Here is a 15,000-nt window from a genome sequence, read left to right as displayed (position 1 = left end):
ATATCTTCATACTGTGAGCCCGCAGACCCCCATTTAAATATATTCATACTGTGAGCCCGCAGACCCCCATTTAAATATCTTCATACTGTGAGCCCGCAGACCCCCATTTAAATATCTTCATACTGTGAGCCCGCAGACCCCCATTTAAATATCTTCATACTGTGAGCCCGCAGATTTGATTGGCCATTCTCTCCCCCACTCGTCTAATGATCTTCACACCTCTCTCTGCACCCGTTGACGGCTTGCCATTGTCTTCTAAATGTTACATTCCAACTAATTCAAGGCAGCAGTTTCAACTGACGGGACAACTCAAGTTATTTTTTCTTTTTCATTTCAGTTTACCAAACTATAACTATAGTGACGATGTGAGCGCTATATTGAATACAATTGCGCAGCAAACAATGTCCGATTTTGTATTGAGACAATAAAATAGGCTACCACACGTTATTGTAACAGCCAGAGCCAGGCACATTGCTCAGAGTCAGACGAAATACGACATTAGAGTTATATATTGTCATTTTTATATAGAGGGGAAACATTATAGGGAGGGAGGTCTATCGCGTTGGAATGATTCATGTCATTGATGTCATTTTTACACTGTTCGTTTAGCGTGCCCTCAGAAAAATAAAGTCACAAACAATGTCTGTTTATTTCTCCCGAAAAAAAAGAGAGCCGTGATGCATGAAAATCAGTTCCACTGGTCGCGTGCAGAAAAGTTTACAGACAAAGAAGGACGGACAGAACTGTTATCTTTTCACTGACAAAACATTTAGAGGTTCGGGACGTCTATCGGGTTGGACTGATTTCAAACACTGTCATTTCTATTTGGAATCGCGCATCGGCAAGCATTCTCGCTCCAACGAAAGGAAATGTCGGTCGTGTCAAACAGACCATGCTATAAACTTTATTATTAAACAACATTTAGTCTATGCTGTGAGTACATTCGTAATGTAAGTTTGCCTACATGTGGCAGTTGAAATGCAAATGAACCATTGGCTTGAACAATGCCGTCTCCAGCTGTCGGGAGGTGTGAAACTTCACTGCTTGCGGGGGGAGAAAGGGTGAGGAGTCTGAGGACGGTCAATGTGACCGAAAAAGTTCAGTCATAGTAGGTATAAGCACGTCTAAAATCATATTTACAAAACGTTTCAGATGGGGGAAAAAACAGATGATTTGAATCGAACATTTAGAAAAAGTCATGCAAGGAGAACTTTCTCAGGACTTCATGGGCAAAGAAAATCCACTTCAAAATGTCAAAATCGGTCAGAAAGACCGCTCCGACGTGCTAGTGTTAATGGCTTTTCTATCGCTGAGACCCCCGATTTATATTGTAAAATCAATGTTAATGTAACTCTGAGAGTGAACAAAACAGGTCCATTTGGTTCCATTTGAGATGTATTTATTATAGTTCATATTTCTATTCCTCTACTGTAGTTGTTGTGCTTCAGAACCTTCTGTCTCTCTACAGGATCCCTGTGTGGCTAATAAGCCTTATCATGCTTTAATACATTATCATTAATAAGCCTTATCATGCTTTAATACATTATCATCAATAAGCCTTATCATGCTTTAATACATTATCATTAATAAGCCTTATCATGCTTTAATACATTATCATTAATTCCTCTATAACTACATTTTTTAAATAAAAACACCGTAGATATTTTATACATTTTAGAATTGGTTCTGTCTTTCACTCTCCTGGTAACACTGAGCTAAAAGCTCTAGTCTCAGCCACTCTCCTGGTAACACTGAGCTAAAAGCTCTAGTCTCACCCACTCTCCTGGTAACACTGAGCTAAAAGCTCTAGTCTCAGCCACTCTCCTGGTAACACTGAGCTAAAAGCTCTAGTCTCAGCCACTCTCCTGGTAACACTGAGCTAAAAGCTCTAGTCTCACCCACTCCTGGTAACACTGAGCTAAAAGCTCTAGTCTCACCCACTCTCCTGGTAACACTGAGCTAAAAGCTCTAGTCTCAGCCACTCTCCTGGTAACACTGAGCTAAAAGCTCTAGTCTCAGCCACTCTCCTGGTAACACTGAGCTAAAAGCTCTAGTCTCACCCACTCTCCTGGTAACACTGAGCTAAAAGCTCTAGTCTCACCCACTCTCCTGGTAACACTGAGCTAAAAGCTCTAGTCTCACCCACTCTCCTGGTAACACTGAGCTAAAAGCTCTAGTCTCACCCACTCTCCTGGTAACACTGAGCTAAAAGCTCTAGTCTCAGCCACTCTCCTGGTAACACTGAGCTAAAAGCTCTAGTCTCACCCACTCTCCTGGTAACACTGAGCTAAAAGCTCTAGTCTCACCCACTCTCCTGGTAACACTGAGCTAAAAGCTCTAGTCTCACCCACTCTCCTGGTAACACTGAGCTAAAAGCTCTAGTCTCACCCACTCTCCTGGTAACACTGAGCTAAAAGCTCTAGTCTCACCCACTCTCCTGGTAACACTGAGCTAAAAGCTCTAGTCTCACCCACTCTCCTGGTAACACTGAGCTAAAAGCTCTAGTCTCACCCACTCTCCTGGTAACACTGAGCTAAAAGCTCTAGTCTCAGCCACTCTCCTGGTAACACTGAGCTAAAAGCTCTAGTCTCACCCACTCTCCTGGTAACACTGAGCTAAAAGCTCTAGTCTCAGCCACTCTCCTGGTAACACTGAGCTAAAAGCTCTAGTCTCAGCCACTCTATCATGTCATGTCAAAAATGTCATGTTTCTATATCAGTGGTTCTCGATATTTATGTCAAGGACCCTGGAAATTATATGTAATCGGCCGCCGACCCCCATCTGAAAATATGTTGTTCCAGGGACCCCCCCAGAAGCAAAGATTTGAGTTAAAAAAACGTTCGCTCTGAAATAATATATATTCAAAGATTTACCACATTTTCACGATTTTTCAAAAAATAGCAGACCTACAGTGCCGCTCTACGAGCTTTAGATCTGCTATTGTTCAACAGCTACATTATAACATAATTATAATTGATGCTTTAAAACACCAAAAGTCCAGAATGGGTTAAAGTGGACTAGGACCACCTAGGAGACTGAAAGTGGACTAGGGACCACCTAGGAGACTGAAAGTGGACTAGGGACCACCTAGGAGACTGAAAGTGGACTAGGACCACCTAGGAGACTGAAAGTGGACTAGGGACCACCTAGGAGACTGAAAGTGGACTAGGGACCACCTAGGAGACTGAAAGTGGACTAGGACCACCTAGGAGACTGAAAGTGGACTGGGACCACCTAGGAGACTGAAAGTGGACTAGGACCACCTAGGAGACTGAAAGTGGACTAGGACCACCTAGGAGACTGAAAGTGGACTAGGACCACATAAGAGACTGAAAGTGGACTAGGGACCACCTAGGAGACCGAAAGTGGACTAGGACCACCTAGGAGACTGAAAGTGGACTAGGGACCACCTAGGAGACTGAAAGTGGACTAGGGACCACCTAGGAGACTGAAAGTGGACTAGGACCACCTAGGAGACTGAAAGTGGACTAGGACCACCTAGGAGACTGAAAGTGGACTAGGACCACCTAGGAGAGTGAAAGTGGACTAGGGACCACCTAGGAGACTGAAAGTGGACTAGGGACCACCTAGGAGACTGAAAGTGGACAAGGACCACCTTGGAGACTGAAAGTGGACTAGGGACCACCTAGGAGACTGAAAGTGGACTAGGACCACATAAGAGACTGAAAGTGGACTAGGGACCACCTAGGAGACTGAAAGTGGACTAGGGACCACCTAGGAGACTGAAAGTGGACTAGGGACCACCTAGGAGACTGAAAGTGGACTAGGACCACCTATGAGAGTGAAAGTGGACTAGGACCACCTAGGAGACTGAAAGTGGACTAGGACCACCTAGGAGACTGAAAGTGGACTAGGACCACCTAGGAGACTGAAAGTGGACTAGGGACCACCTAGGAGACTGAAAGTGGACTAGGGACCACCTAGGAGACTGAAAGTGGACGAGTGAAAGTGGACTAGGGACCACCTAGGAGACTGAAAGTGGACTAGGGACCACCTAGGAGACTGAAAGTGGACTAGGGACCACCTTAAGCCACTTCCACGGCTGAAATGCTCTGAATTATAATTATTTCTATACGTTTGTAATTTAAATACCACAAATATGAGGCCTGAGGGACTGTTTGGTGCCTCCAGCTGTCTCAGTATCGTTCTATATAATTCTTGGTCAACGGAGCCTCTGTTATGTGCGTGTGTGTGTGTCCGTGTGTGCGCGTGTCCGTGTGTGCGTGCGTGCGTGTTGTTCTGGTGTGTTGCAGGTTCAGGGAGAAGTTGGGAGTGAAGACGGTCAAAGCTTTGAAGAGGAACCACAACGGAGTGACGCACGCGGCCGTCGACATGCTCTGTGCTCTGATGTGTGTAAGTCTCTCCTCAACCACTAGGGGTCCCCATGCTCTGTGCCCTGATGTGTGTAAGTCTCTCCTCAACCACTATGGGGTCCCCATGCTCTGTGCCCTGATGTGTGTAAGTCTCTCCTAAACCACTAGGGGTCCCCATGCTCTGTGCCCTGATGTGTGTAAGTCTCTCCTCAACCACTAGGGGTCCCCATGCTCTGTGCCCTGATGTGTGTAAGTCTCTCCTCAACCACTAGGGGTCCCCATGCTCTGTGTTCTGATGTGTGTAAGTCTCTCCTAAACCACTAGGGGTCCCCATGCTCTGTGCTCTGATGTGTGTAAGTCTCTCCTCAACCACTAGGGGTCCCCATGCTCTGTGCCCTGATGTGTGTAAGTCTCTCCTAAACCACTAGGGGTCCCCATGCTCTGTGCCCTGATGTGTGTAAGTCTCTCCTAAACCACTAGGGGTCCCCATGCTCTGTGCCCTGATGTGTGTAAGTCTCTCCTCAACCACTAGGGGTCCCCATGCTCTGTGCTCTGATGTGTGTAAGTCTCTCCTAAACCACTAGGGGTCCCCATGCTCTGTGCTCTGATGTGTGTAAGTCTCTCCTCAACCACTATGGGGTCCCCATGCTCTGTGCTCTGATGTGTGTAAGTCTCTCCTCAACCACTATGGGGTCCCCATGCTCTGTGCCCTGATGTGTGTAAGTCTCTCCTAAACCACTAGGGGTCCCCATGCTCTGTGCCCTGATGTGTGTAAGTCTCTCCTCAACCACTAGGGGTCCCCATGCTCTGTGCCCTGATGTGTGTAAGTCTCTCCTCAACCACTAGGGGTCCCCATGCTCTGTGCTCTGATGTGTGTAAGTCTCTCCTAAACCACTAGGGGTCCCCATGCTCTGTGCTCTGATGTGTGTAAGTCTCTCCTCAACCACTAGGGGTCCCCATGCTCTGTGCCCTGATGTGTGTAAGTCTCTCCTAAACCACTAGGGGTCCCCATGCTCTGTGCCCTGATGTGTGTAAGTCTCTCCTAAACCACTAGGGGTCCCCATGCTCTGTGCCCTGATGTGTGTAAGTCTCTCCTCAACCACTAGGGGTCCCCATGCTCTGTGCTCTGATGTGTGTAAGTCTCTCCTAAACCACTAGGGGTCCCCATGCTCTGTGCTCTGATGTGTGTAAGTCTCTCCTAAACCACTAGGGGTCCCCATGCTCTGTGCCCTGATGTGTGTAAGTCTCTCCTAAACCACTAGGGGTCCCCATGCTCTGTGCCCTGATGTGTGTAAGTCTCTCCTAAACCACTAGGGGTCCCCATGCTCTGTGCCCTGATGTGTGTAAGTCTCCTAAAACGGGCCAAGGCCAAGTTGGCACTAATTGGCCCACGGACCCCCTTTAGAAAAAAGATACACCAGGGACCCCCATGAGATAAGTGTTTACGGCTCTATCAGTGATACTCAATCAGTTTAATTTCAAGGACCCCCAGTTTGACATGCATTAGTCTACGGACCCCCATTTAATGGCATTTCTATCTCTGGGACCCTCAATGTTAATGTAACTCTGAGTGCCCAAATGGAACCAAACGGACCCGTTAGGGTTAAGCCGCGTTCTCACCAAGGAAGCTAGAAGCAGCTTCTGGCTTCGTGCTCCCATGTTATCTCTATGCAGACCAGCGTTTTCGTTTTGAAGCTGGGAATGAAGAGCTTTTTTTTGCGTGCTTTTTTCTCCTGAAAACTCATCTTTGACGCAGCTTTTAAAAGCTGGACTCTGGCCTCGAGCTTCTAGAAGCTGCTTCTAGCCAATCAGAGCACAGCGTGGTTTGAGGAGGCGGAGTTTAGCTCATTTGACAAGAGCAGAAAACCTCCGACTGAAGCTGACCGCACTGACACCCAATTAAATTATTTACTTTTTAAATAGGGTTTGTATATGTAATATGAGTGAATATTTGGCAAGACCATAGCATATGTATGGAAAGAAATACAAGTTTATATGAGCAACAAGTTGTCGAAGCGGTGAAAACTGGTTGTGTTCCGTCCGTTGCGACCTAGTTCTCTCCCAGTAGACTGGAGAGGTGGCGCTACACCCCCCCCCCCCCCCCCGTTCCCACCGGAGCTCAGCATGGACTGACCACTGAACGCCAATAAACACAGTCCCCCCCCCCCGTTCCCATCGGAGCTAAGCATGGACTGACCACTGAACGCCAATAAACACAGTCCCCCCCCCCCGTTCCCATCGGAGCTAAGCATGGACTGACCACTGAACGCCACTAAACACAGTCCCCCCCCCCCCCCGTTCCCATCGGAGCTCAGCATGGACTGACCACTGAACGCCACTAAACACAGTCCCCCCCCCCCGTTCCCATCGGAGCTAAGCATGGACTGACCACTGAACGCCACTAAACACAGTCCCCCCCCCCCCCCCGTTCCCATCGGAGGTAAGCATGGACTGACCACTGAACGCCACTAAACACAGTCCCCCCCCCCCCCCGTTCCCATCGGAGCTAAGCATGGACTGACCACTGAACGCCACTAAACACACACAGTGATGTTGATTATTTATTAACAGACTGACAGCGCCGCGATAGGGTCTCCCTTCCCCCGGTAGACTTGGGGCTGAATGTCCGGTACCCACACGTAAACACAAGCTGTTTTAATTGCTTCCACGACGTGCTGGATATATACAATTGTATTTCTTTCCATAAATATGGCATGCTCTTGCTAAATCAACATTAACATTACATAAAGAGCTGCTATTTAAAAAAATATAATTCAATCCGATCTCGGTGCTTCAGCTGTGCTCTGAGGGTTTGGGTGGCCTGGGGGAGAGGACAGCTGTGCTCTGAGGGTTTGGGTGGCCTGGGGGAGAGGACAGCTGTGCTCTGAGGGTTTGGGTGGCCTGGGGGAGAGGACAGCTGTGCTCTGAGGGTTTGGGTGGCCTGGGGGAGAGAGGACAGCGGAGTGGAGCAGAGGCTGTTTTCCCCCCAAGATGAGCACATGAGCCGGGGTAGAGGATCGAGACCGGTCCGTCGTCTCGTTCGGTTGTTTACAAGCATGTTTACCAAGATTATATTATTTATTTATCCATAAATAGGTTGTGATGTAACTAAATATATAATTATTTCTCCTCTACAGTCGCTATTTAACCTTTTAGACTTTAAAATGCGCGTCTGCTCAGACTGCCCATTTTCTGTCTCGTCTCAAGGCCAGTCCAGGCCACTTGACTGACTTGCTTCAAAATCATTTTAGCTTGCTTTTTTTTCCTAGCTTCCTTTGGTGTGATCGTGGCATTACAGACCCATAAGGGTCTGTTTGGTTCCATTTGTACACTCTCAGAGTTACAGACCCGTAAGGGTCCATTTGGTTCCAAACTATCATTGAGTTGGGAGCCCCCTGGAACTGCCTCAAGGACTCTCTCTCTCTCTCTCCTCCCAGTGTAACACAATGTCTCTCTCCCTCTCTCTCTCTCCAGCCCATGCACGATGACTATGACCTCAGACAGGAGCAGCTCAACAAGGCGTCTCTTCTCTCCTCCCAGTGTAACACAATGTCTCTCTCCCTCTCTCTCTCTCTCCAGCCCATGCACGATGACTATGACCTCAGACAGGAGCAGCTCAACAAGGCGTCTCTTCTCTCCTCCCAGTGTAACACAATGTCTCTCTCCCTCTCTCTCTCTCCAGCCCATGCACGATGACTATGACCTCAGACAGGAGCAGCTCAACAAGGCGTCTCTTCTCTCCTCCCAGTGTAACACAATGTCTCTCTCCCTCTCTCTCTCTCCAGCCCATGCACGATGACTATGACCTCAGACAGGAGCAGCTCAACAAGGCGTCTCTTCTCTCCTCCCAGTGTAACACAATGTCTCTCTCCCTCTCTCTCTCTCCAGCCCATGCACGATGACTATGACCTCAGACAGGAGCAGCTCAACAAGGCGTCTCTTCTCTCCTCCAAGAAGTTCCTGGAAAACCTTCTGGAAAAGTTCATCAGCAACGTGGTTGGTATCTCTGACTGATATAATGTGTGTGTGTGTGTGTGTGTGTGTGTGTGTGTGTGTGTGTGTGTGTGTGTGTGTGTGTGTGTGTGTGTGTGTGTGTGTGTGTGTGTGTGTGTGTGTGTGTGTGTGTGTGTGTGTGTGTGTGTGTGTGTGAACGTGGTTGGTATCTCTGACTGATATAAAGAATATATACATGTCTGACTGAAAGAATATATACAGCTCCATCTCAAGTAGCTGGGTCTGAATTCGTCCAAAATCAAGATCGTGCACTTGGTGACAAGTTTTTGATTTTTGGTATGATGGTAGGTATGGTTATAAGGTTTTCAAAAACCATCGCAAACAAGTTGGGAGCGCCCCCTAGTGGCCTGTTTGCAATGAATCCAATATTAAATGGGTCAGTATATGGCTAAAAATCAAAATAATTGATAAAAGAGATTTTCCAATCGATTCTATTAGTATTGGGTGTGCTAAATAACATACTAAAAAAATTAAAAAATAACTTCTGGAAAGGCATCATTTTCAAGATTGTGTCCACGAAGGCTGCCAGGAGCTTAAAATGCCTATAAACTGGGATTTAATACATACAAAATCATAACAATTATACTCTTGGTGACACGTTTTTGATTTTTGGCATGTTAGGTATGGGTATAAGGTTTTCAAAAACCATCGCAAACAAGTCGGGCTCGCCCCCTAGTGGTCTGTTTGCAATGAATCTAATATCAAATGGGCCAGTATATGGTTAAAAACCATAATAATTGATAAAAGAGATTTTTCAATGGATTCTATTAGTATTGGGTGTGCTAAATAACATACTAAAGAATTAGGAAAAAATAACGTCTGGAAAGGCATCATTTTCAAGATTGCGTCCACAATAGCTACAAAATGCCTATAAAGCTGGGATTTAATATGTAAAAATAATAATAATAATAATTGATAAAAACCATCGCAAACGAGTTGGGCTCGCCCCCTAGTGGTCTGTTTGCAATGAATCCAGCATTGGATTCATTGCAAACAGACCACTAGGGGGCGAGCCCAACTCGTTTGCGATGGTTTTTGAAAACATTATGCCCATACCTAACATCATGCCAAAAATCTAAAACTTGTCACCAAGTGCATAATTGTTATGATTTGTTATGTATTAAATCCCAGTTTATAGGCATTTTAAGCTTACTGAGGCCACCGTGGACGCCATCTTGAAAATGATGCCTTTCCAGAAGTTATTTTCACCCAAAATGTTATTTAGCATACCCAATACTAATAGAATCCATTGGAAAATCTATTTTATCAATTATTATTTTTTTTTTTTACATATTAAATCCAAGCTTTATAGGCATTTTGCAGCTATTGTGGACGCAATCTTGAAAATGATGCCTTTCCAGAAGTTATTATTTCCTACATTTTTAGTATGTTATTTAGCACACCCAATACTAATAGAATCCATTGAAAAATCTCTTTTATCAATTATATGGTTTATCAACAGTAACACCCAGCTGTTCTAGGCACTGGGCATACAGGTGAACGATATGTGACCAAAATGAGTTAATAGCACAGGCAGACTCTTCACATACTAGAGCATGTCTGAAATAAGTGTCAGAGCTGAAATCGACATGTAAATATGAAATAAATGCCCAAACATGTAGCTATTTGTAATGTTAGAGACCACAAAAGTGAACCTTTCAAGCCTGTTTTCTCAACGTGTTGTTTTCTGCAAGACATTACTCTATAAGCCATATCTCCAAAACTGGTGGGTCAAACTGAACAATCAATATGTCCATTTGAAGCTATGATTCCCTGCTTTCATAGAAAAATCCAATGGCAGCACTCTCAGTCAAATTTAGTCACATACTGTATGTCTGCAAGTCGGAGGACTGAAGGACCCTCACCAGATCTGGTGGTCTCCACTAGATATGTGACTAGCTCTGAGAATTCCTGTAGGTGGGCAACTGGGCATCCTCTTCGGTTGAATGTTCCTTTTCCAGTCTCTTTGTGGCTCTGAGGTACGACCTCTCTCTATTGTACAGGTCTGCCAAGCATGCAGCGTGGTATTGGAGCTCCTGTGCAATAACATCTCCACCACTGAGTCTTGCAACTCTCTTATTGAGATTCATCGTCATAGCTTTCTTGTGAGTTCAGAGTATGTGACATCTTTGTCACATCTGAAACATGTTTGGCTTTTAATGCTGGTTCTACTCCACTTGGTCTGGCATTCCACTGGCTGAGCACTCTCTGCTTTTCATTTTGTGGTTCTCACTCTCTCCAGTTTCGTGTTGTTGAACATAATGCGACAACCTTTGTGATATTGCGCCTTGTTCCTCCTCAGAGTTTATTCAATGCCACCAAGGGAATATTAGTTGTTGTTGTGATTGTGGTGATGAGAGCTCATACTATTCTTCTCTTTGCAAAGACAACACTTGCTCCAGTCAGTGTTGAATTTAGGCGGTCCTGGGTCTATATTAGACATCTTGGTGAATGGTAATCAAGGTATCACAGTATGATCATTATCTGTATTCAGTGAAGAGGGATTATCCTTTTACCGCCATCATGCACAATAAGGTATGGGATACGACTAGGTTCGACAATAAAATCTACACCTAGCCTGATCGTTCATCCAGTATCATTTAAGTCCTGTGCGATCTGTACACCATGTTGGTAAGTCCATGAATAAGTCATGTATAGCCCCCTTACCATTGGCTCGGCTCTCCCGTGCTGGTAACATGTCAATTCAGGCGCGTTTGTCTAACTGAACATCATACATGGTACACTTCATGTAATCTAGCTAAAAGATGCAGGGCTTATTAGACAACATCTGTGCCCCCCCCCCCCCCCCCCCCCCACACACACACACACACACACACACACACACACACACACACATTAAACCTCTAACAATATTAAGATATACACTACCATCCATTTTACCTGAGTCAGACGTAACACAAACCTCTAATTTAGCAGAATATTAGGATTCTGGGTCTGATATATGGTACAAGGAAGCCAGTGAGTAAGTCCATGGGTCCAAATTTGGATTCTACATAGTGAAAAATGTATGATTTGACACCAAGATCATTCAAATAGGACAAGTCTATGGGATTTTATTGCGAAATGCAATATTACTGTATATTCAATGGCGGCCATCTTGAAAAATGGCCGCCATATTGAAATTTTATTTGGCACAATGGTTTTATCAAAAGAGCCATCCCTAAGGAGTATGTGTACCAATTTTGGTGCTTGTATCCGCAAGTGAACGATTATTTCCACTATCTGCCCCGCTAATGCTGATAGTAGGCTAAGCAGTGCGCCATGTGGGTTGTGAAAGTGGCACCTCCAGGGTCCTCCATATGGAAGAACAACTATTAAAAAAGCTACCTCTAATGTTCTCATTGTTAAAAGAAAATGCTAGTATTTACAGGACTTGTAACTTAAACAAAAACGTTTTCAACTGGGAAAGGAAAGGAAACGTCTCAAGCCTGCAAGTACAACAAAAGTGAGGGGCGCTCTTATTGTACATCATGATGTAAAATAGTCACTGCCTATAATTTGAGTCAAATGTTTCACATTTTGTTTACCATTGCTTTGCAAAACAATGCCATTTACTGCTTTTTATATAGAAATAAAATTGATATTATGCATAATTAAGTTCAGCCTTTTGGCCCGGCCCTCCAAAATATGTGTTTCTCATTTGGCCCCTTGGGAAAAATAATTGCCCACCCCTGGTCTAACAACCCCCTAACACCCCTGGTCTAACAACCCCCTAACACCCCTGGTCTAACAACCCCCTAACACCCCTGGTCTAACAACCCCCTAACACCCCTGGTCTAACAACCCCCTAACACCCCTGGTCTAACAACCCCCTAACACCCCTGGTCTAACAACCCCCTAACACCCCTGGTCTAACAACCCCCTAACACCCCTGGTCTAACAACCCCCTAACACCCCTGGTCTAACAACCCCCTAACACCCCTGGTCTAACAACCCCCTAACACCCCTGGTCTAACAACCCCCTAACACCCCTGGTCTAACAACCCCCTAACACCCCTGGTCTAACAACCCCCTAACACCCCTGGTCTAACAACCCCCTAACACCCCTGGTCTAACAACCCCCTAACACCCCTGGTCTAACAACCCCCTAACACCCCTGGTCTAACAACCCCCTAACACCCCTGGTCTAACAACCCCCTAACACCCCTGGTCTAACAACCCCCTAACACCCCTGGTCTAACAACCCCCTAACACCCCTGGTCTAACAACCCCCTAACACCCCTGGTCTAACAACCCCCTAACACCCCTGGTCTAACAACCCCCTAACACCCCTGGTCTAACAACCCCCTAACACCCCTGGTCTAACAACCCCCTAACACCCCTGGTCTAACAACCCCCTAACACCCCTGGTCTAACAACCCCCTAACACCCCTGGTCTAACAACCCCCTAACACCCCTGGTCTAACAACCCCCTAACACCCCTGGTCTAACAACCCCCTAACACCCCTGGTCTAACAACCCCCTAACACCCCTGGTCTAACAACCCCCTAACACCCCTGGTCTAACAACCCCCTAACACCCCTGGTCTAACAACCCCCTAACACCCCTGGTCTAACAACACCCCTGGTCTAACAACCCCCTAACACCCCTGGTCTATTCTGATATTTTACAGCACTGTGAGCCTCCGTACATTGACCAGCTTTATGTTGATGCTGATCTTCTTTTTCCAGCAGCGTGTGTTGAGACTCTGGGCATCACAAAACAGGGTTAGGGTTAGGATGATCAACACATCCATCTTTTTAGAGTACATTGTGCTTCAGTATGTTGACAAGCTTCATGGAGATGCTAATTTTCATTTCCAGCTCAATTTGGCACCTGCCCACAGAGCCAAAACTACTAGTAACTGGTGTACTGACCATGGTATTACTGTGTTACAACTACTAGTAACTGGTGTACTGACCGTGGTATTACTGTGTTAAAACTACTAGTAACTGGTGTACTGACCGTGGTATTACTGTGTTAAAACTACTAGTAACTGGTGTACTGACCGTGGTATTACTGTGTTAAAACTACTAGTAACTGGTGTACTGACCATGGTATTACTGTGTTAAAACTACTAGTAACTGGTGTACTGACCGTGGTATTACTGTGTTAAAACTACTAGTAACTGGTGTACTGACCGTGGTATTACTGTGTTAAAACTACTAGTAACTGGTGTACTGACCGTGGTATTACTGTGTTAAAACTACTAGTAACTGTTGTACTGACCGTGGTATTACTGTGTTAAAACTACTAGTAACTGGTGTACTGACCATGGTATTACTGTGTTAAAACTACTAGTAACTGGTGTACTGACCATGGTATTACTGTGTTAAAACTACTAGTAACTGGTGTACTGACCGTGGTATTACTGTGTTAAAACTACTAGTAACTGGTGTACTGACCGTGGTATTACTGTGTTAAAACTACTAGTAACTGGTGTACTGACCGTGGTATTACTGTGTTAAAACTACTAGTAACTGGTGTACTGACCGTGGTATTACTGTGTTAAAACTACTAGTAACTGGTGTACTGACCGTGGTATTACTGTGTTAAAACTACTAGTAACTGGTGTACTGACCATGGTATTACTGTGTTAAAACTACTAGTAACTGGTGTACTGACCGTGGTATTACTGTGTTAAAACTACTAGTAACTGGTGTACTGACCATGGTATTACTGTGTTAAAACTACTAGCAACTGGTGTACTGACCGTGGTATTACTGTGTTAAAACTACTAGTAACTGGTGTACTGACCGTGGTATTACTGTGTTAAAACTACTAGTAACTGGTGTAGTACTGACCGTGGTATTACTGTGTTAAAACTACTAGTAACTGTTGTACTGACCGTGGTATTACTGTGTTAAAACTACTAGTAACTGGTGTACTGACCATGGTATTACTGTGTTAAAACTACTAGTAACTGGTGTACTGACCATGGTATTACTGTGTTAAAACTACTAGTAACTGGTGTACTGACCGTGGTATTACTGTGTTAAAACTACTAGTAACTGGTGTACTGACCGTGGTATTACTGTGTTAAAACTACTAGTAACTGGTGTACTGACCGTGGTATTACTGTGTTAAAACTACTAGTAACTGGTGTACTGACCGTGGTATTACTGTGTTAAAACTACTAGTAACTGGTGTACTGACCGTGGTATTACTGTGTTAAAACTACTAGTAACTGGTGTACTGACCGTGGTATTACTGTGTTAAAACTACTAGTAACTGGTGTACTGACCGTGGTATTACTGTGTTAAAACTACTAGTAACTGGTGTACTGACCGTGGTATTACTGTGTTAAAACTACTAGTAACTGGTGTACTGACCGTGGTATTACTGTGTTAAAACTACTAGTAACTGGTGTACTGACCGTGGTATTACTGTGTTAAAACTACTAGTAACTGGTGTACTGACCGTGGTATTACTGTGTTAAAACTACTAGTAACTGGTGTACTGACCATGGTATTACTGTGTTAAAACTACTAGTAACTGGTGTACTGACCATGGTATTACTGTGTTAAAACTACTAGTAACTGGTGTACTGACCATGGTATTACTGTGTTAAAACTACTAGTAACTGGTGTACTGACCATGGTATTACTGTGTTAAAACTACTAGTAACTGGTGTACTGACCATGGTATTACT

General features: G+C 45.0%; 1 protein-coding gene across 1 annotated transcript in view; it reads left to right on the top strand.

The window, feature by feature from the left end:
• The window catches only part of LOC306918510 (dnaJ homolog subfamily C member 13-like), a gene marked incomplete at its 3' end in the record, with an annotated part of 137,277 nt that overhangs the window by 78,072 nt on the left and 44,205 nt on the right, over window positions 1–15,000 (top strand). Inside the window, exons 11-12 of the mRNA XM_079531411.1 lie at window positions 4,275–4,374; window positions 8,223–8,330. Coding sequence (XP_079387537.1) covers window positions 4,275–4,374; window positions 8,223–8,330 — 208 coding nt within the window. The remainder of the gene's footprint in view (window positions 1–4,274; window positions 4,375–8,222; window positions 8,331–15,000) is intronic.

This window comes from Electrona antarctica, assembly GCF_951216825.1.
Source record: "Electrona antarctica genome assembly, contig: scaffold_152, whole genome shotgun sequence".
NCBI lineage: Eukaryota > Metazoa > Chordata > Actinopteri > Myctophiformes > Myctophidae > Electrona > Electrona antarctica.
This window is presented reverse-complemented; position numbering and strand designations above follow the sequence as displayed.